Raw genomic sequence first — 20,853 nt, 5'->3', positions numbered from 1 at the left:
AAAAAGTTTCAAACAAAAACTTGGCGCGTACATCTCGATATTATACATGTTCACAAAGTCGTTTCGTGAAAAACCAACAACTTATGCGCCGCGTGTGAAAAAGACAAAATCTGTAGCATCCCAAATTTTCAATTTAAATGTTATACATAGATCATTCATGCATATCATATTTTTGTTGCATTTCGTTCCGCGATCCTCGAAATTCTAAGCAACTCAAGGACCCTCGAAGAGAGTTGGGGATTTCACTGTTTTCATATTTGAATTTTATCAAATATTGGAACGAGGATTATTTATTTTATTATTTTTCTCTCCGAAAATATTTCATATTAAAACATATGAGAGGAGATAATATGACTTCTCCAAAATAAATGAAATATTGGAGGAAAAATATTAAAATCAAATATTTATTTTTATTCGGATTTTTATTGCTACTTTATTGCATAGGAAAAATTGCATGTTTTCAAAATTGCATTTTAGGGCCAAGAAAATGTTCATCTTGTTCTAAATATTTTATTTAAACGGTGAAAATTTATTTTGGCATTTTTAGATTTTTATTTATTTTTTTAGGATTTATTTTCAGCGGAATCTGTTTTTTTTTAAACTTCAACGCCCAACTGGGTTGAAGCCCAGCCGAGCCAGGCCGGCCCAACCCCGCGCCACCGCCTCCCTCGCGCGCCCCGTGCCCGCACCGGACTCCGCCGGAGTGCGGGAAACCGCCGCCGCCTCGGATTGCCCCTTCCCCAAGCCGCCCCCGCCCCTCCCCCTCTTAAATATCCCGCCGCCGCCGCCCCAAATCACCACCGCCGCCGCCGCAAGCAGCAGCAGCAGCAGCAGCCGCCACCGCCCGCCCCTGCCTGCCGCGCCTCGCCTGGCCTTGCGCCGCCGCCGTCGCGCCGCACTTACCCGCCGCCGCGCCGCACCGCCCCGCCGTCGCCGCCACCCCGCCGCCCCACCTCGCGCCGCCGGAGCCGCCGCCGCCGATCCGATCCGATCCGGAGCCGCTCGGTTTTTTTTGGTTTAGGTAAAAACCGTCGGTTTATTTAAACCCTAGTTCGTTTTTTCTGATCGGTTCGCCGGTTTTCTCGGTTTAGTTTATTCCGCGGATGTTCGTCCGTACGTTCGTTTTAACGAACGGTTTTCGCCCGTTAGTCACAGACAACGAACGTTCGTTCGTTAGCCTGTTTGTCAGTTTTTCTTTTTCTCAGGTTTTTCGCGATTATTTTCGATCGCGATTTCTGATCCGATTTTCGTTTTAGTTCATCTTTTCGCTCGTTTATCGGAATCAGGTGATTCAAGCGCCTAGATCTTCGTCTCGAAACCCTCTTTCTGTTTAATTAACTTGAACAAGATTTTGGTACTGTAAAATTTGAATTTAGTCCAGATTAGTAAATGAATCTTGTTTCTTTCGCAGTTTGAGTTTCGTTGCTCCGTTTGATTTGATTCTTTTTGCAGACCGGAGTTCTGCAGTTGAAATTTCTAGTTAGATCTTCTTATTTGAGATTTACCCGTGCATCTTTGCTTGATTGCTTATGTATGCTATTGTTTGTTTGCGATAGAATTCCCGGAGTGCGAAGCGTGCTACTACGAGTCTCTAGGTTTTGCGGATCGTCAGCAAGGCAAGTAACACATTGATCATACTCTTTTCATACCCAGTTTTTATGCATTAGCTCCAATCCTCAAACATTGCATGATTAGGAGGTGATTAACATGTGGGTATTGGGAAGTAGTTGATGAGGTAGAACCTATTGCCCTGTTATTATAAAACCCTTGGGAGTTACTTCTACGTAATGCTTATATTGCTATGCTATGCTCGTAGACGTGGTTTGGGTGAGTGAATCCATGACAGATATGAGTTTGTTAATTAATGGTTAACTTAAGGTGGCAACTTTAATACACATCTGGGTGGATTGCATGTCAGGCACCTGGAGAATCCAGTGTTGTTCTAGGATATCCCGGAGTACCCGTGTGATCATCCTAAGGTCCGCCACCCAGGCTTAAAGGAAACTGAGATATTTCACGCTAGAAACTTCCGTGTGCAGCCACAAGCTATTATGGGCCCTAGCATAGTTGAGTAAGTTGCATGACCTCTTCCAGTGGTAGGCTAGCCGATGTAGAGGGATGTAGGTTGGTACTGTCTACCCGAGGTTAGAGTTAATGCTTCTGAAAGACTGTGTCTCGGTCATCCGTTTCTCAAACACCATGTAGTGCGAGAAATCCAACGGAGGCGATCGAGTCTTGTGGGGAAAAGTGCACAAACCTCTGCAGAGTGTACAATCTAATCATGGTTAGCCGTGTCCCCGGTTATGAACATCTTGAGTATCTAGTACTTGGATTATCATATGTATCTCATCACTCTAATTTAATATATTGGGTTGATAATTACCTTAATTGGGATTGAGTTGGAGGAACCTTCTCAATGATGTTTCAACTACCATGATAGTTAAAATAAAATCCATTCCTTTGTTGTAGGGAAAAATTGGCTTTTCGCAAAACTATAACCATAGAGCTTTCCACCAGCCAAATATGCATGTAGTGATAGCATTATTCTGTTCTTGCTCTACTGTGTTATATTGCCAGCATATTCCATGTGCTGACCCATTTTCGGGCTGCAACGTATTATGTTGCAGACTTTTCAGACGAGGAGTAAGGTTCGTTAGGTCGTTGCCGTGCAGTTCAGCTATGCCGTTGGAGTTGATGGACTCAGTTTATTTTCCAAGCCTTCCGCTGTTATCGTATTAGATGGCCTTATGCCATATTTATTGTAATAAGTTCTCTTTTGAGACATTCGATGTAATAAGTGTGTGATTGCTATTCTGTTATAAATCCTTTGAGTACTGTGTGTCAGCATTACCGATCCAGGGATGACACTAAAGCACAGAGACTTGACCGTTTGAGGTCGGGTCGCTACAAAATCCGATGTTAAAAAATGCTTTTCACAAGACATCCTTTTGACTTTTTTACACAAGCCACAAAAAATGTCGGTTTTCTCCGAAACTTGACTTGCACACATATAATGTCGAGATGTATGCGCCAAATTTATGTTTGGAATTTTTTCACACTTTGAAATATTTTTTCGCGTACAGGAGCGCGCGCTCCCGGGAGCACCAACGGATTTCCTGGCAACCACCTCCATGCAATCAGACTAAAATCATCACCTTCTGGCATCCCAGCAGATTTGCTGGATGAATTCCTTGTAGAAAAGTACCAGAACAGCTGATTCCACTTCATGATTTAGGCCCTGTTCGGAATCACTCCAGCTCCTAAAAATACGAGTAGCTGCGAACTAGGAGTATCTGTTTCCAGCAGCGTGCCTTTTAACTCCAGATCCGGGAGCGGAGTGGTGGAGTGGCGGGTCTTCGAACAGGGTCTTAATTCGTTCCAAACAGGTTGCACATCTGTTTCGCCTCTATCTTCCATGCATATCATGTTTTCCTATTTGTGTGATCGAATTTCTCCGCTGATGAAGCACTCTAATGATTTGAAATAACAGAAAGATGTACTCCCTCCGTTTAACAAATACGAAAACACTAACGCCCACACGTGTGGGTGTTAGTCAACTCGCCCACACGCCTCCATCGCCGTCCAGCGCTTTTTGCATGAATCTTGGCATAAAAAGACTGATTTGTGTGCCCCGTAGGACAACTCGTGTGTGTGGCGTGTGAGGGAGTTCGCCCGCACGCCGTTTTCTCTCCGCGGTCAACGGTTTGCCAGTCGGGGCGTACGATGAAACTGATGTCGCGCCTGCACGCCACGCACCACTTCTGTTCCCCATCTCCCACGACTGCCCATTCTCCCACTCTCTCATACCCAAGCTGTCATTTGCCATGTCTTTTGAGGGGTACATGGCAACCACCCTATTTGTGATTGTAAACAGATGGCAACTCTCTTTCACCCGAACATGTTATTGTTGCCATGTCTGTTTGTAGCGCTACGTGGCAACTGTCTAGTGTTAGTAGGTGGCAACTCATAAAGATACCACCATGGCCCACATGCTCGTCTCCCCTCGCCCACACACCAAAAACTATCAGTTGCCATGTGTTTTTGCAGGGTATATGGCAACTGCCTCTAGCGTGCTTGTAAGCAGATGGCAACTCTCTCTTTACCCGAAACATGTTTTTTAGTGCTACATGGCAACTGTCCAGTGTTAGTAGGTGGCAATTCCTAAAGTTTTTCAAATCATGTTAATTGTAGTAGACCAGCCCATACATGGCAACAGCTGCAGTTGCCCAAAAATGGCATCCGGCACTTGACCTAAGATGGCAACTGCAGTTGAGCAACCATGACAACTGTAGTTGTCCGACATGGCAACTGTAGTTCAGCAACATGGCAACTGAAGAGGGTCCGGACCATGGCAATCGCGAGGGGACGCGTGGTTACTGACACATGGGGGCGTGTGGCTCGCAGGCGGGGAGGGACGGCGGCCAAGACGAGTCGTGCGGGCCGCGTGCTCGCTCGCCCGTACGTGCTCGTCCGGGGCGATCGCGCTGCACCGGACGTGCGGTATGTGGCTGCGCGCGCCCGGACGCGGTCGTGCGGGCGGGGTCGTCTCCGTGCCACACAAGGCGTGCGGCACAACCACCCGATACACCACACGTGTGGCAGTTATCGACGTCCAACAAATATTATGAGATATTTCAATATGGACTACATACTGAAATGAATAAACAAACACACTAAAATACGTCTATACACATCCGAATCATAAAAAAGTTTTAAAAATCTTATATTTGTAAACGGAGAAATATTTGTCGAGTGCAAGCATAAAAAACCTTGTAGAAGCCATCGAAATTGAACAGGTTATAGGTCAGCAAGGCATGAAGACTGACAGCATCGTTCAACCATCAAGAATCAGCGTCATCAGACATCGGTGTTAAAAGCTAATTTCTTCTTCTCATTTCTCAATCAATACAGATGACATTTATGTTCACAAATCGCTGTCACGCATCTTTCTCTCCAGCTGCTTTCTTTGACAAATTCGACAAGGTGATTAAATCTGGACCGTTCTTTCTACCAATACAACCGCCACAGCCCACAGGATTGTATTCAACAAGCACAACAGGCCTCCATGCACAAAAAAACAAGTATGACAGGCCACACCCTCGTTACCACATCAGAACTACAGCTATGTTATTCTCGACGAACACATCTGTGCTAGTCATACAGCCCCTCTTGCTCCCAGATGTCCACGAGGAAATCAACCATCTCCTGCAAATTCATCGTCTAAGTTTAACCACATGCCTTACAAGGAACGTTAAAATAAACTGATTTAGATCATCTTTTTCAGATCAACTGAACTGATTTAGATCTTACATGTAGAGGGATGGGCTGAGGGAATGGTTTATTTGATCCAAGCAAACTTTCATACGCTGCATTCCAACTGCATAAAAATAATGGTTTGGGTGAGCATGAAGATTCACGGTACAGCATACTATTATGTCTCGAAACAAAAGGGCACAGCATACAATTATCTAGTCTAAGCTTCGTTGGATATATGATTACAAAATGTTCTTCAGCTAAAATTCAAACCTGATGTCGATATGAACAAGAAAAAAAATAGCAAGAGCAAGCATCCCATATTTTTTACATTTTTGCGTCTAAGTATCTAACTTGTTTTTAAACGTCTCTTCTGGAAGATATGATTCCAATAGATACTTTGTTTGTTGCTTGTAGGACTCCAGAATTATAGAACTCTACAGACAGAAAAACTAAGCTTCTCTACCACATTATAGATCTACTATACAGCCAAATAAATTCAGAGATCAACAAGAAAATACAGCAGTAATGTGCTTTAACACTTCAGACACTCACAATGATTTTAGAAGGGAAGTGACAAGCTTTATGATAGAGGCATAGAGCTAGCACCATTAAGAACAAAATGAAACCCAATATGGGCAGTACAATCCAAACCGCATTGATAAAAAAAAGGTGTTCACAATAACTCAGATTTACCAACTTGGGTCTAAGAAAGGGTGTGAATAAGCACAACCAAGTGCATATGAACGATGCAAACAAACTGTTGATCAAAATCAGAGAAAATGTTGTACATGCATATTATTCAGTTGAATTATGTAAAGCTTTTTGTCTTGCCCTTCTTCCACATATAGATCGGACGTTCCATTTTCATACCTCAACACTGGTTCCTGGATCTGCTTCACCACCGGTTCTTGCCTTAACCTTGTATTCTCAGTCCACTCATCCCTAGTTTGTTGCCAAAGAGAAAAACCTGCAATGATATTTCCATCTGGTCAGATCACCATGTCCACTAAGACTCTTAACAGGCAGACATGTGTCGATTCCTTTAATCCTCCGTTAGACAAGAATGGCAATTGGACTTCTATTACCCCCTTACTGCTCGGGAAAAAAAATCAGCAACGGTTTGCCAGCACAAGTTCGTTACAGTCCAAATTTAGTAGGAAAATATGGAAGACATCATGCAAAATAAAGTATGAAGTATGAACTCGAAGTTCCCAAATAAATGCTCTGCCGAAACTCTAGCTCGCACACAGAAAGAAAGTGATCTCCCACAACTAAACCAAAAAAGTGTGAACTCAAATTTCCTAGTAACAAATTTTCCTTCTTAGAACCACAACAACTAGGACAAAATGGTAAAGCAATTGCACTGGTCTTGATAAAATACCATAGGTAACCGACTACCAAATAAGATTTGAGAGGCTAACACTGCTCGACGAGAACAGCGTTATTATGTATTGTATCTTTCTAACGTGCTATCAAGCTAATATATGGATAATTTAAGATAGACTGAAACGAAAACGTAGGTGTTTTCCACAATTAACATGACTAGATGCTGAATGCAAAGACAGGAGATTCGGCCAAAATCAAGTTTGATGTTTGCAAAGGTATCAGGAAAATGCGTACATGTGGTGAAAACACGCCTGCTGAGCACATATGTTGGTTCAAAAAAGGAATTACCATGATTAGCAGATTCGCCCAGGTTATGACTGCTTCCGACTCCATGCAGATCAAGGTCCCAAGAGGATGTGTTGTATGGTGCTCGTAGGTCTGCCGGATCAACCTCGATGGTGGTCGTACTCCAAAATTCCTCTGCCACCGTAGGATTCTGGGCATGGGCTATTAAGCTCTTGGAAAGATCGCCTACATGTTTTGCGGCCTTCTCACAGCATCCAAAACAGCCTCTGCTCTGTTTGCAAGGAGTTTTTACATATCGACGATTAGCATAAAATTTATTCACCAACTGAACAGGCACACACACTGACACAGCAAGAGAAAGAAGTAATCCAGGCAGCCACAGGAGGCTTTAATTTCACAAGTATAGGTGATAAGATCAAGCACCATAACATAACTGCATGTAGCCTACAAGGTATGCCACTCGAGATACTACATGAGTAAACACTAGAGAGTAATCGCGACAGTAGGCAAGATGACGCTGGCAACGACGGATCAGCAGACTAGAATCTGAATGAAGTTACGCGGATGCGGAGGGGGGAACGGTAGGGGAGCCCACCCGGAGCAGATGAAGATGCAGGCGGAGGAGAGCAGCTGCGGGATGGAGCGCCAGTCCCAGCCGGGCCCCAGCTCGACGTCCCAGTCGCCGACCCTCGCCGCCGATCCGCCGCCACGTGCCGCCGCCATGGCGCCCGGCCGCTCCGCTCCGGCTGGAATTGGAGTGTGAATGGGAACGGAATCGGATCGGATTCCAGCGAGCCACCGACCGCGGCGATTTATGAGGGATGGGCGCGGCGGGGCGCGCGGATTGGGATAAGAGGGAGCGGGGAGGAGGGGGGCCCTGGGTGGGGTGGGGTGGGGGCTGGTGGGGTTGACGAAGGTTGCACGGATGGATGACGATGACGCGGTTCGACAGTGCGCTGTGGTTTGGAGTTTTGCCTCTTCGCTTTCGGCCGACCATTCCATTTCCGTGGCACGTTGCGATTTCCACTTGGCCCGTCTCTTCGACCAATTGGACCGACTACCCTCATCGTCATCATCATAAAAAAACAAAGGCAGAGAACTAAAGAGGGTAACCCTTTTTGCCAACCAGACTCGAGATTCAAGAGATTTATTCGCCTGGAAACTATTTTTCTTACCAGCTTTTCTAAGAAAGATATGAACCTCAAATGCACATAACCATGATCTAAAAGACATGCAAACCATGAACCAAATAAATCGGCTTTACAAAAGTGAATTTAGCGTAGCTCGGATGGTTAGGTTCATTGTGCCCGCATTGGTGGTCCATCTGGGTTCAAATTCTAGACTTGGCATTTTATGGTCGCATTTTCCTGGATTTATTTTAGGCCTTCTAGCGATGAGCGTCTAGTGGAAGGAGACATTCCCATCGACTATGAAAACGTCTGTGACGACTACGTTAATCTCAAAATGATGTGTCGGCTAAGTCTGTGTTAAAAAAATAACTTTACAAAAGGCTAGACCAATGTATCACACATGGTTTCTTGACACCGGTTTTCACGGCTATCGGCGTTCTGGGAACGGGGGTCCCCAGACTTGCCTGCCTGCGGCCCACGGCGTGGCTCCACCAGCGGGCCCGTACGGCCTATCTTCACCAACAAACACTCAAGACCCTCGCGAGGGGTCAAGCCTTGCGGGACGGACGACGCAAGACCTCCTCACGGGCGGCCTCACCAGGCTGGCTTGCGAGGAGCGGAGAGATCAAGGCAAGGGGTACCTCGCGAGGTCCCTGTGACGCAAGCCATGACGACCACAACCAGGCGGGCGCCCGCGCGCAGTGTCCTTGTTTCCTCTTTGGTGCTAAAGAGGCAAGCGCAGGCGAGGAGTCCCGAGGCATCAGGCAAAGATTTCCGTATCGGTGCAACGAGACCAAGACCAGCAGGACGGCAGGACGGAGGTCACCGTGGAGCCCAAGACGGCGTCATCACCAGAGCCTTTGGCAGGCGAAGACCACCTTTAGTCAGGATAGCTTGTACTAGTTGTCCCCCTTCAAATCGGCCGTTGTGGCATCCCTTCCAGCTCAATATTTTGGGAAGAGGACCAAGGCCTCTATAAATAGGACTAGCCACCATAGTAGGAAGAGGAGGGATCTTGAGCAATCCTCACTCACACACATTCACCAAGCACAAGAACACCTCTCCTCAGGAGGCCGTTCTTCCCTTGTACTGTTGATCCTCAGCCCAAGAGGCAATCCACCACCACCACACTAGAGTAGGGTATTACACCACAAAGGTGACCCGAACCAGTATAAATCTTGTGTCCCCGTGTTCTTTGGGTTCGGCGAGCTAGTCCATGAGATCGTGGAGTGCGAGAGCGTGGGAGAGGAGAGATCTTCGTGCGCACCCCAGTGTTCGAACCTTGAGGGTTTTGCCGGAACCCGTGATCCAACATTTGGCTCGTCAGGTAGGGGTGCGCCGAAGTTTTCCTTTCGCTGATCTGCGTCCCATTGCTTCATCGCATCCATGTCGGACGCCCGTCGAGCCCGCGCTGAGCGCAGGGCCGCTTTCGCCGCCCGCGTCGCTCAGACGGCTCCTGTCGGCGGGCCTCCCCGTCGTTCTCCGTCGCCTGCCGCCAACGCCGCCACCGGCCCGGCGGGGAACGAGCAGCAAGCATCCTCGCTGCAGCCCTCGGTGCGGCAGGATGGCCGCACCGCCACTCCGTCGCTGACCCCGGCCGGCTCATCGTCCCACGCTCGTCGCGCTCCCATGGACGCGCAGGCCGCGCTGCTCATGGCACGCGAGCTCCTGCGCTACCGCCCCGCCGACGACCTCTACGAAGACTGGCTCGACCGCATCGCCGAGCTCGTCAGCGCCACTGGGGGCTCTCCCGTGTCGTCCCTTTCGCTGCCTCACCCTCCGCCGGCTGCGAGCAACGTGGCTCATGGAACGCCTCCGCCACCTCTGCCCCAAGACAGCGTCCTGGCGCCAAGGCGCGCGGCCTCCCGGCGCGACCCACCGCGTCCGGCGCCCGCGCGAGAAGGAAGAAGCTGCCAAGAAGTCCCTCGGCCGCGAGAGAACGCTCCCGTGCTCCCTGCACCACCACGACAAGACCGCGTGCTGCCTGCAACGGCAGTGCGCGGACATCATCAAGGGCAAGCTCTGCACCAGCGAAGGGCCTCGGTGACCACAGCAGGCTGCCGCGCCTTCACCCCCGAGCTGCGTAGCGTCGCCTGGCCGGGCAAGTTCAAGCCGGACCTGCCTCCTCATTACGACGGCACCTCCGACCCCGCGGAGTTCTTGCAGCTCTACGAGCTGAGCATCGAGGCGGCCAACGGCGATGAGAAAGTCATGGCGAACTGGTTCCCCATGGCTCTCAAAGATGGCGCCCGCTCGTGGCTCCTGAACCTGCCTCCGGGCTCGATCTCCTCCTGGGACGAGATGCGCTACCGCTTCGTCGCCAACTTCCAGGGCACTCGCGACCGCCCCTGGCCGCGGGTGACCTGCGCCGCATCAAGCAGCAGCCAGGAGAGACTCTGCAGAAATACATCTAGCGCTTCAACAACATTCGCCTCAAGATCCCCAAGGTGACGGACGAGGCCATCATCTCGGCGTTCTTCGATGGCGTCCGCGACGTCAAGATGAAGGAGGAGCTCGCCATCCACGAGGAGTTGTGCATGTCTCTGGAGCTGTTCAACCTGGCGACCAAGTGCGCAAGAGCTGAGGAAGGGCGCCTTTCCCTCCTAGAGCTCCCAACTGCCAACCCGGAGAAGAAGAAAGCCAAGGCCAAGGACGTGAAGCGCAAGGGAGTGGTCGTGCTCGCGGCGGAGCCGGACACAAAGTGCGGCCGGGACCAACCCAAGTCATCCAAGAGCAGTCGACCATTCTGCGCCTTCCACAACGTTCACAGCCACAACACAAACGACTGTCAAGAGCTCAGGGCCATTCGAGACGGACGCTTCGGTCGACGCCCCGAGCGCAACGACCGGGGCTACGACCGAGGAGGAGGACGTGGCGGAGGATGCTAGGACGATCGAGGCCCTCGCCAGGAGTGGCATTACCGGCCTCGTGAGGACCGCTGGCAAGATCAGCCTCGTGAGGGCGCCTGGAGGGATCAGCCTCACAAGGACCGCCCTCAGGGCAACGCCGGTCTCCCTCCGCTGCCACCACCACCAAGCAGGAACGACGACCACCATCAGGACGAGGGGGCTGGGGGCTTCCAGGAGCCTCGCACCATCGCCTGCATCTTGGGCGGTGCGCAGGCCCCAGCCTCTCAGCGTATCTTCAAGCAGTTTGCTCGTCAGGTGAACGCAACTCTTCCCAGGCTCGAGGCCACGCGCCCGCTCAGGTGGTCCAAGTGCGCCATCACCTTCAGCTCAGCAGACCAGCTCAAGTGTGCCAGACCGCCGGCGCCCTCCCGATGCTCTGTTCACCCGTCATCAGCAACGTTCAAGTCACCAAGACCCTCATCGACGGTGGCGCAGGGCTCAATGTCCTGTCCGTCGAGACGTTTGACAGCCTCCAAGTGCCATACGAGCAGGTACAGCCTACCAAGCCCTTCTCAGGAGTGACTGACGGCTCCACCACCCCGATAGGGAAGGTCCGCCTTCCTATCACCTTCGGAGAACGCAACAACTACCGCACCGAGCTCATCGACTTCGACGTCGCCTACATTCGCCTGCCGTACAATGCCATCCTCGGGTATCCAGCACTGGCCAAGTTCATGGCAGTGACTCATCACGGCTACAACGTCCTCAAGATGCCAGGAAGCGGCGGGATCATCACGGTCCCCTGTGAAGAAAGAGATGCGGTGTGCTCCCTCGAGCGTGCCTTCCAAGCCGCAGCAATCGAAGACCCCGACAGCGAAGATATCCTGTATCCTCCTGAGGCCATCCCCAAGAAGAAGAAGCAGCTACTCCATGCAGGGCCTCAGGAGGGCGACACCACTAGCAGCACCACCTCAAGACCAGCGTCCTCAGGTGGGGCGCCTCCCTCCCGCGCATAGGAAAGCGCGCCCAACGCCATCCTCGGGCAGGGCTCGGGGCTCTCTTCTGGAGGGCCTCGGACCTCGCCAACGTCACGAGGGAGGCGCTCGGGCACCACGTGGAGGCGTGCTTTGCGGCACGTTTCCCTCAGGAAGATGTCGAGCAAGGAGCGCTCGGCGCTTAGGAGTTCATCAACAAGACCACGCGGGAGCTGCAGGATGCAAGGGCCATGCGCGGGGATCACCGCCCACCTCGCGCGGCCCCCCATCTAGGCGAGGATGGCGGGCTGCGCGTCTGCGTCGACATCCCACGGCTCAACCGGGCCGCATCCCAGGAGCGCTTCTGGCCTTCGCGCGTGGGACGATGCGAGGGCCCACCTCACAGCTATGTTCGCATGCCATTCGGCCTGCCGAGCATGGCGGCCGCCTTCCAGCGCGGCCTGCGGAGCATTTTGGCGGCTCAGGAAGCTAGGCATCACGCGGTCCTGGCAGAGATGGAGACGATCTTCAAGGAACCGCCTGGACTCCTAGGGCCTCCCGAGGCTCAGGGCCCCGGTGGCTCGTGAGGAGCAACTTCACCGCGCATCTTCAGCTACACCAACATCTCTTCAACGGCCAAACCAGGTGACATTTTCCAAGTTCATTTAGCTGGGAGTGCCCCTCGGGCTGCATCATTCCCAGGCCGCGTGGGTCCGTCCCTGTGGCATGTATCCTTTTATGCCTTTAGCTTACCTTGCTGGGAACGCCCCTCGGGCTGCATCATCCCTAGGCCGCTCGGGTCCTACCCAGTGGCATGTATCGCTTCTGCATTTACCTAAGCTATTTTGCTTTCCATGCGTAATCTATCTATGGCTATCACCTGCTTGATTGTCACCTACCACGGGAGCTGCTCACGCTGGCATGACGCTTGCGCTTAGGTCTGTCCCTGCAACATCGACAAATCTGAGCGGTCGAGCTCTGACCCGCGGCACGCCCCGCGCGCGTCATCTCACCAGGCCCTCAGTGCCTCCATTCTCTTACGGAGCGACCAGTGGCCGGTCGGCAATTACAATGGCAATTTGTGCCCCTCGTCCCGCTGACTTGCAGGAACCTCCCGAGGAAAACAGCGGGCGGTACCGCGGGCTCCCTCTTCCCCCATGTGATTCGCTTGCGCGTTAAAAGGGGGGCTCCTAAGCATCGCGACTCAGGAGCTCCTACTGTCTCTCCAGCCCTCACCCCTGGCCTTGACCACGGCATCGCAACCTGGCATACCGGCGGCAGCTGAGCTCGCTCGAGGGCCGGGACCTGAGGACGTAGAGCACCAAGGAGAGCATGGAAGAGGGGGAAGCGCGCACGGGCCTAACCTAGCTGCGCCACGGCCGCCGACGCACGAGTCTGGCGCAACGCGAGGAAACGACTCCAGACTACCAAGATAAGTTTCGCGCTCGGGTCAACTAATCGCTACGACACGAGATTCTCACTTGCTGCAGCCCTGACGCGGCAACGCCGCCTCCCTTTCTTACCTCTCGGTGGCTGCTTACGCTCTAAAGGGGACCTCTTGAGCATCGCGTCTCAGGAGCTCTTACTGGACCTTGGGCCGCTCACCTCCTAGCCTTGACCACGGCATCGCGACCTGGCATACCAGCGATGGCTGCAACCTGCCTGGGGATCGGGACCTGTCAGCGTAGAGCACCAAGCCGTCGCGAGGACAAAAAAGGGAGACCGAGCCAGAATAGGACACGCACTCGCACAATTTCATAATAAGGGTAATATCAACAAAAGACATTGCAGACCCTTTACACGCCCCCGCGGGGTGCTTCTCGATTCCTCGCAGGGAACAAAAGAAAAGAACTTCAAGGAGCCCTATCTACACACGCCCCCATGGCCGACGTCATCATCAACAGTGGGCCGCAGGAGGCCAGCGCCAACCCATCCAGATCAGCGACGACGGCGGCCGGATGCTGCAGCCTTGCTCCGGGCGCGGTGAGAGCTCGGGGGCACGTAGCTGTCGTCACTCGTCTCCAGAGTCTCGTAGAGCTCGGGAGAATCGCTGGACTCCCAAGCGTCACTGCTGCTGCCAGAGAAGCCGCTGGCGAGGCAGACAGCAGGCCCTGCCCCTGCTGCGACGCCGTCCTGACGGCCCCCTCCGGGGCAGCACTCCAAGCGACGGCCTTTCGTGTTGAAGACCTTGAAGGACATCGTGGAGGCGCCGTCGTACTCGAAGTGGATCGCGAGAGCGCCTTCCGTATGGCTAACCCAGGCGACCTCACCCCAGCCTCGGGTCATGAAGATCTTGCCCGAGGTGATGACTTCAACTTCCGCTCCGGTCGTCGGGGCGTCGCAGTCGGCGTGCTGCAGCCATAGCTCGAGGGGCCCCCTCGGTGGCAACTCAGCAGAGAAGAATGAAGGGAGACAGATCCAAGTGCGCGGAGGCATCGCTGCCCACCGCACAAGTTCGCGCGAGGAGTCTGCGGCGTGGACTCCAGGGGCGACGACGCGCGTCACCGCGGCGCGGCGACCACGGCAGCGGCGTGGGCGCCGCCGCTCACCGCCTCTCCCTCATGAGCCCTCGGCTTGAGCGTATAAAGGCAGCGGATACCCAGGAGGTGGCTGCTCGCACCAAGGCCTTGTCACCTCCTGCCTCACGACCACGTCACGGCGGTGGACCGGCCTGTTCTTCGGCGGAAGCGGCTCGGGCTCGACGCGGGGAGTTTTTCCCTTCTCCGCGACCGAGAATCTCCAGATTGGCGCCATTGGTGTTGTTACTAGCAATGGAGCAAGGGAGAAGAAGTGAGCGGAGCAGGAAGAGATGGGCGATGGGGGCTCCGCCTCCCTCTTCATTTATAGCCCAAGGGAGGCCAACCGTCGGCCTCCACGATCGCAGGTAATGATAACCCTTTTTGCATGCAGCAGGGACTCATCAAGTCGGGCAGTTGCCGAGGCAGCATGGGGAAGCGAAGATGCCCACGTCCTGTCAATCGCCACGCGTCAAGCAGGCCGCAGGCTGTTGGGGCCCGCGCCGCTCCGCACTTGCCCCTTGGCTTTGCCTCGAAGCCAAGCCCGAGCGCGCCTTGGGCCCGGGGGCTACTGTCGGCATTCTGGGAACGGGGGTCCCCGGACTTGCCTGCCTGCGGCCCACGGCGTGGCTCCACCACCGGGCCCGTACGGCCCATCTTCACCAACAAACACTCAAGACCCTCGCGAGGGGCCAAGCCTTGCGGGGCGGACGATGCAAGACCTCCTCAGGGGCGGCCTCACTAGGCTGGCTCGCGAGGAGCGGAGAGATCAAGGCAAGGGGTACCTCGCGAGGCCCCTATGACGCAAGCCATGACGACCACAACCAGGCGGGCGCCAGGCGGGCGCCCGCGCGCGCAGTGTCCTTGTTTCCTCTTTGGTGCTAAAGAGGCAAGGGCAGGCGAGGAGTCCCGAGGCAGTAGTCAAATATTTCCGTATCTGTGCAACGAGAAAGACCAGCAGGACGGCGGGACGGAGGTCACCGTGGAGCCTAAGACGGCGTCATCACCAGAGCCTTTGGCAGGCGAAGACCACCTTTAGTCGGGATAGCTTGTACTAGTTGTTCCCCTTCAAATCGGCCGCTGTGGCATCCCTTCCCGCTCAATATTTTGGGAAGAGGACCAGGGCCTCTATAAATAGGACTAGCCACCATAGTAGGAAGAGGAGGGATCTTGAGCAATCCTCACTCACACACATTCACCAAGCACAAGAACACCTCTCCTCAGGAGGTCGTTCTTCCCTTGTACTGTTGATCCTCAGCCCAAGAGGCAATCCACCACCACCACACTGGAGTAGGGTATTACACCACAACGGTGGTCCGAACCAGTATAAATCTTGTGTCCCCGTGTTCTTTGGGTTCGGCGAGCTAGTCCATGAGATCGTGGAGTGCGAGAGCTTGGGAGAGGAGAGATCTTCGTGCGCACCCCGGTGTTCGAACCTTGAGGGTTTTGCCGGAACCCGTGATCCGACAATGGCAGAAAACATAATCAAGACGATCCCAAAAATGTTTCTTAGATGAAAATTCTTTGTGGTGGTGGTGGGGGTGATTTTGATGTCTAGATCATCATAATCCGAGATTGTATGTAACAGTTGTAGTCAGAATAGTGCAATGCTGCAAAAAAATGAAGTTGGCAGGACTGTCAGGCCAAACACCCAAAACATCCTAATGCGACTGACTATCTGGTCCGGGTAACAGAGATCGTCCAAACCTTCTGTTCTGACCAGACAGTCTGATCAAAACTGTCTGCTTTCATGAATCTGATTGGTACAAGGGCGATTACACCCTCAAGATGACCTCGAATTGAAAAATGTTCAACATGAAAGTTGTTCGTCTTGTTGAAACGGTTAAATTTGCTTATGGGTCTCTGATCTCTATTTGCATTTTATTGGGTTTGTCTAGTATGAGAAGTTTTGGAAAGAGTATATGTCGGCGTTCTAGGAACCAGGGTACCCAGACTTGCCTGCCTACGGTGCATGGCGTGGCTCCATCGACGGCCTGGTACGGCCCATCAATGGTCAAGACAAGACCCTCGCGAGGGGCCAAGCCTCGCGAGGAGGACGACACCAAGACCTCCGGAGGGAGCGGCCTCCCTAGGCTGGCTCCTGAGGAGCGGAGATTTCTATGCAGGCGTTCACCTCATGAGGTTTGGGTGACGCAAGCCATGATGACCAAGGCCAGGCGGGCGCCAGCGGGCGCAGTATAGCAGGTTTCCTCTTTGGTGCTAAGGAGGCAAGCGTAGGCGCGGAGTCCCGAGGAATCGGCCAAAGGTTTACATTCCCGTGCAACAAGACCAGGACCGCCAGGACTGCAGGACAGATGTCACCATGGAGCTCACCACGGCATCACGACCGGAAGCTTTGCAGGCAAAGACCACCTTCCGTCAGGATAAGATGTACTAGTTGTCTCCCTTCAAACTTGGCCACCATGGGATCCCTTCCCGCCTTCGTTTTGGGGGAAGAGGACCAAGGCCACTATAAATATAGCCACCACCATAGAAGGGGACCGAACCGGATCCGAGAGAGAGATCAAATCCTCACTAGCTCACAAGAACAGACCTCCTGAGGCTGTTCTTCCCATGTACTAGTTCATCCTCAGCCCCTCGCGAGGCTAATCCACCCCAAAGCAGGAGTAGGGTTTTACACCGCAAGGTGGTCCGAACCTGGGTAAACTATCCTGTCCCTTCCTTTTCCTTGTTCATTGAGCTAGGCCGTGAGAGCGACGAGTTGGTTGGATGGAAGGTCGAGTTCTTCGCACACGCCCCAGAGTTAGAACCTTTCTTGGGTCTGCGGAGCCTTGAATCCGACATTTGGCGCGCCAGATAGGGGCGTGTCAAAGCCTCTCTTCTGTCGATAGTTTCGCCGCTGTTTCGCCGTTCTCATGGTCGACGCTCGTCGAGTTCGTGCTGAGCACCGGGCAGCCCACGTTGCTCAGACGGTGCTGCGGGCGACGTCGCTCCCCACCGCTCCCCGTCACCTGCGGCTAACGCTGCCACCGGCCCTGTGGTCCACGAACAGCAGGCCTCGTCGTTGCAACCTTCCGTGCGGCGTGATGGTCGCACCGCCACTCAGTCGTTGACTCCAGCCGCTGCTTCATCTACCCATGCTCGTCGCAGGCCGGTGAACGCACAGGCTACGTTGCTCATGGCACGCGAGCTTCTGCGCTATTGTCCGACCGATGACCTCTACGAGGACTGGCTGGACCAGATCGCCGAGCTCGTCGGAGCTGCTGGAGAAGCACCCGCACCGTCTTGCTCGTTGCCTCCCCCGTCGCCTTAGGAGGGCGACGTGACCCACGGTGCACATCCTCCTCCTCTCTGCGCGATGTCGTCCCCGAGCCAAGGCGAGAGGCCCCCAGCGCGACCCACCGTGCAGGGCGCCTGCTCGCGACGAAGAAAGCTGCCACGTGGTGCAACGGCCTCAAGGGGAAGCACGTGCGCTCCCAGCACCGCCACGTCAGGACCGTGTGCCACCCGAGGCGGCAGCACACGGGCATCAAGAGCAGGCCCCCCTCTGCGACGGGCTCTCGTGAGCGTGGCAGGCTACCGAGCGTTCACTCCGGAGCTGCACCGCATCGTCTGGCCCAGCAAGTTCAAGCCAGATCTGCCTCTGCGCTACGACGGCACCCCTGACCGTGCTGAGTTCCTCCAGCTCTACGAGCTGAGCATCGAGGCGGCGAACGGTGACGAGAAGGTCATGGCGAACTGGTTTCCCATGGCTCTCAAGGATGGCGCATGCTCGTGGCTCCTGAACCTTCCAGTGGGATCGATCTCCTCTTGGGATGAGCTACATGAGCGCTTCATCGCCAACTTCCAGGGCACTCGGGACCGCGCCCCTGCTGTGGGCGACCTGTGGCGCATCAAGCAGCAGCCAGGGGAGACCTTGCACAAATACATCCAGCGCTTCACCAATGTTCGCCTCAAGATCCCCAAGGTGTCGGACGAGGCCATCATTTCAGCATTCACTGATGGCATCCGAGATGTCAAGATGAAGGAAGAACTCGCCATACACGAGGACCTGTGCTCGGCCCTGGAGATGTTCAACATGGCAACCAGGTGCGCGAGGGCAGAGGAAGGTTGCCTCTCCCTCCTTGAGCTCCCGGAGACAGATCCTGAAGACAAGAAGGCCAAGGCCAAAGACGTGAAGCGCAAGGGCTCGGCTGTGCTCGCGGCCGAGCCAGAGATGAAGCGCGGATGTGACTACCCCGAGTCCTCCAAGGGCAGCCACCTGTTCTGCGTCTTCCACAACATCCACAGCCACAACACCAACGACTGCCAAGAGCTCAGGGCCATCCGAGATGGGCGCCTTGGCCGCCGCCCTGAGCACAACGACCGTGGCTACGACTGCGAAGGAGGCCGTGGTGGAGGCCACCGGGACAACCGCAAGCCCCGCCAGGACTGGCGTGATCAGCCTCGTGAGGACCGCTGGCAGGGCCAGCCTCGCGACGGCCCTTGGAGGGACCAGCCTCGTGAGGATTGTCCTTAGGGCAACGCCGGCCTTCCTCCGCTGTCGCCGCCACCAAGGAGGAATGATGACCACCGCCAAGATGATGGGGCCGGGGGCTTCCAAGAGCCTCGTGCTATAGCCTACATCCTGGGTGGCGCTCAGGCCCCCGCCTCCCATCGCGTCTTCAAGCAGTTCGCTCATGAGGTGAACGCGGCCCTCCCCAAGCTCGAGGCGTCGCGTCCCCTCAGGTGGTCCAAGTACGCCATCACCTTTGACTCGATGGATCAGCTCAAGTGTGCAGCCACCGCGGGCGTGCTCCCAATGCTCTGCTCACCGACCATCAGCAACGTCCTCGTTACCAAGACACTCATCGACGGAGGTGCATGACTGAATGTCCTCTCTGCTGAGACATTCGAGAGGCTCCAGATGCCCTACGACCAGCTCCTCCCCACCAAGCCCTTCTCAGGGGTGACTGATGGCTCCACTGTTCCCATGGGGCAGATTCGCCTCCCTGTCACCTTCGGCAAGCGCGACAACTACCGCACCGAGCTTATCGACTTCGACGTCGCCCACATTCGCCTCCCGTACAACGCCATCCTCGGGTATCCGGCCCTCGCCATGTTCATGGAAGTAACTCACCACGGCTACAACGTCCTCAAGATGCCAGGGAGTGGTGGCATCATCGCGGTTGCCTGCGACGAAAAGGATGCAGTGTGCTCCATCGAGCGTGCCTACCAGGCCACGACAGTCGAGAACTCAAATGACGAGGGCGCCATCCATCCTCCTGAGGCCGTCCCCAAGAAGAAGAAGCAGCTCCTCCTTAGAGGCCCTCAGGAGGCTGGGGCGTCTGATGATTGTGCCTCAGGTCTTGCGCCCACTGCTGGGGTGCCTTCCTCTCTCGCATAGGAAGGCGCGCCTGGCGCCCCTCTTAGGTTGGGCTCGGGGGCTCTCCTCTGAAGGGCCTCTGACCTGGCCAGCGTCACGAGGGAGGCGTTCAGGCACCATGTGGAGGCGTGTTTCAACGCGCGCGTCCACGAGCAGGGCGCAGGGCGTGAGGCGTCAGGTGCTCTGGAGTTCATTACCAAGGCAATCGAAGAGCTTCAGGAGGCACGAGCCATGCGCAACGAGCGCCGCCCCGCATCGCTCAGTGCAGCTACTGCCCCTGACATGGGTGGAGAGCTGCGCGTCTGCGTCAACATCCCAGGGCTCAACAGGGCCGCTTCTCAGGAGCGCTTCCGGTCATCCCGTGTCGGCCGGAGTGGGGGCTGCCCCCGTAGCTATGTCTGCATGCCGTTCGGCCTGCTGAACATGGCTGGCACGCACCAGCGCTACATGCAGGGCATCTTGGCGGCTCACGAGGCCAGGCGCCAGGCAATCCTGACGAAGGAGACGCCGGACCCTCGCGAGCCTCCCGGACCTCCAGAGCCCACCGAAGCTCAGGAGCCGGACGACTCGTGAGGAGCGACTTATGCGGCGTTGATGACCCACAAGTATAGGGGATCAATTGTAGCTCTTTTTGATAAGTAAGAGTGTCGAACCCAACGAGGAGCTGAAGGAAATGACAAGTAGTTTTCAGTAAGGTAATGTCTGCAAGTGCTGAAATTGTAAGTAGCGTAGCAGTTTGATAGCAAGATAATTTATAACGAGCAAGTAACGATAGTAGTAACAAAAGTGCAGCAAGGTAGCCCAATCCTTTTGAGGTAAAGGACAGGCCAAAACGGTCTCTTATGATAAGCAAAGCGTTCTTGAGGGTACACGGGAATTTCATCTAGTCACTTCGATCATGTTGGTTCGATTTGTGTTCCCTACTTTGATAATTTGATATGTGGGTGGACCGGTGCTTAGGTGCTGTTCTTACTTGAACAAAACTCCTACTTATGATTAACCCTCCCGCAAGCATCCGCAACTACGAGAAAAGTATAAAGAATAAATTCTAACCATAGCATCAAACTCTAGGATCCAATCGGTCCCTTACGGAATAACGCATAAACTGGGGTTTAAGTTTCTGTCACTCTCGTAACCCACCATCTAATTGCTACTCCACAATGCATTCCC

The 20,853-nt window shown here is 54.1% G+C and overlaps 1 protein-coding gene across 1 annotated transcript; it reads right to left on the bottom strand.

Annotated features, from left to right (window-relative positions):
* Window positions 1-4,870: 4,870 nt before the first annotated feature.
* LOC123077629 (uncharacterized) lies at window positions 4,871-7,774 on the bottom strand. The gene is made up of 5 exons (XM_044499928.1): window positions 7,484-7,774; window positions 6,931-7,154; window positions 6,127-6,223; window positions 5,311-5,377; window positions 4,871-5,205 (listed from the first exon to the last, which is right to left on the bottom strand). Exons 1-5 carry the CDS (start codon window positions 7,609-7,611, stop codon window positions 5,152-5,154), a joined length of 570 nt encoding a protein of 189 aa, XP_044355863.1. The 5' UTR covers window positions 7,612-7,774; the 3' UTR covers window positions 4,871-5,151.
* Window positions 7,775-20,853: the final 13,079 nt, after the last annotated feature.

Source organism: Triticum aestivum, chromosome 3D, assembly GCF_018294505.1.
Source record: "Triticum aestivum cultivar Chinese Spring chromosome 3D, IWGSC CS RefSeq v2.1, whole genome shotgun sequence".
In the NCBI taxonomy this organism is placed as follows: domain Eukaryota; kingdom Viridiplantae; phylum Streptophyta; class Magnoliopsida; order Poales; family Poaceae; genus Triticum; species Triticum aestivum.
Note: the sequence above shows the minus strand (reverse complement) of the source record. Positions and strands in the feature narration are given on the sequence as shown.

Coding starts and splice junctions, on each gene's coding strand:
- LOC123077629 (XM_044499928.1), bottom strand. CDS start 7,611: ATGGCGGCGGCACGTGGCGGCGGATCGGCGGCGAGGGTCGGCGACTGG. Junction 6,224..6,930: donor GGGCGAATCTGCTAATCATG/GTAATTCCTTTT, acceptor ATATCATTGCAG/GTTTTTCTCTTTGGCAACAA. Junction 5,206..5,310: donor CTCAGCCCATCCCTCTACAT/GTAAGATCTAAA, acceptor ATGAATTTGCAG/GAGATGGTTGATTTCCTCGT.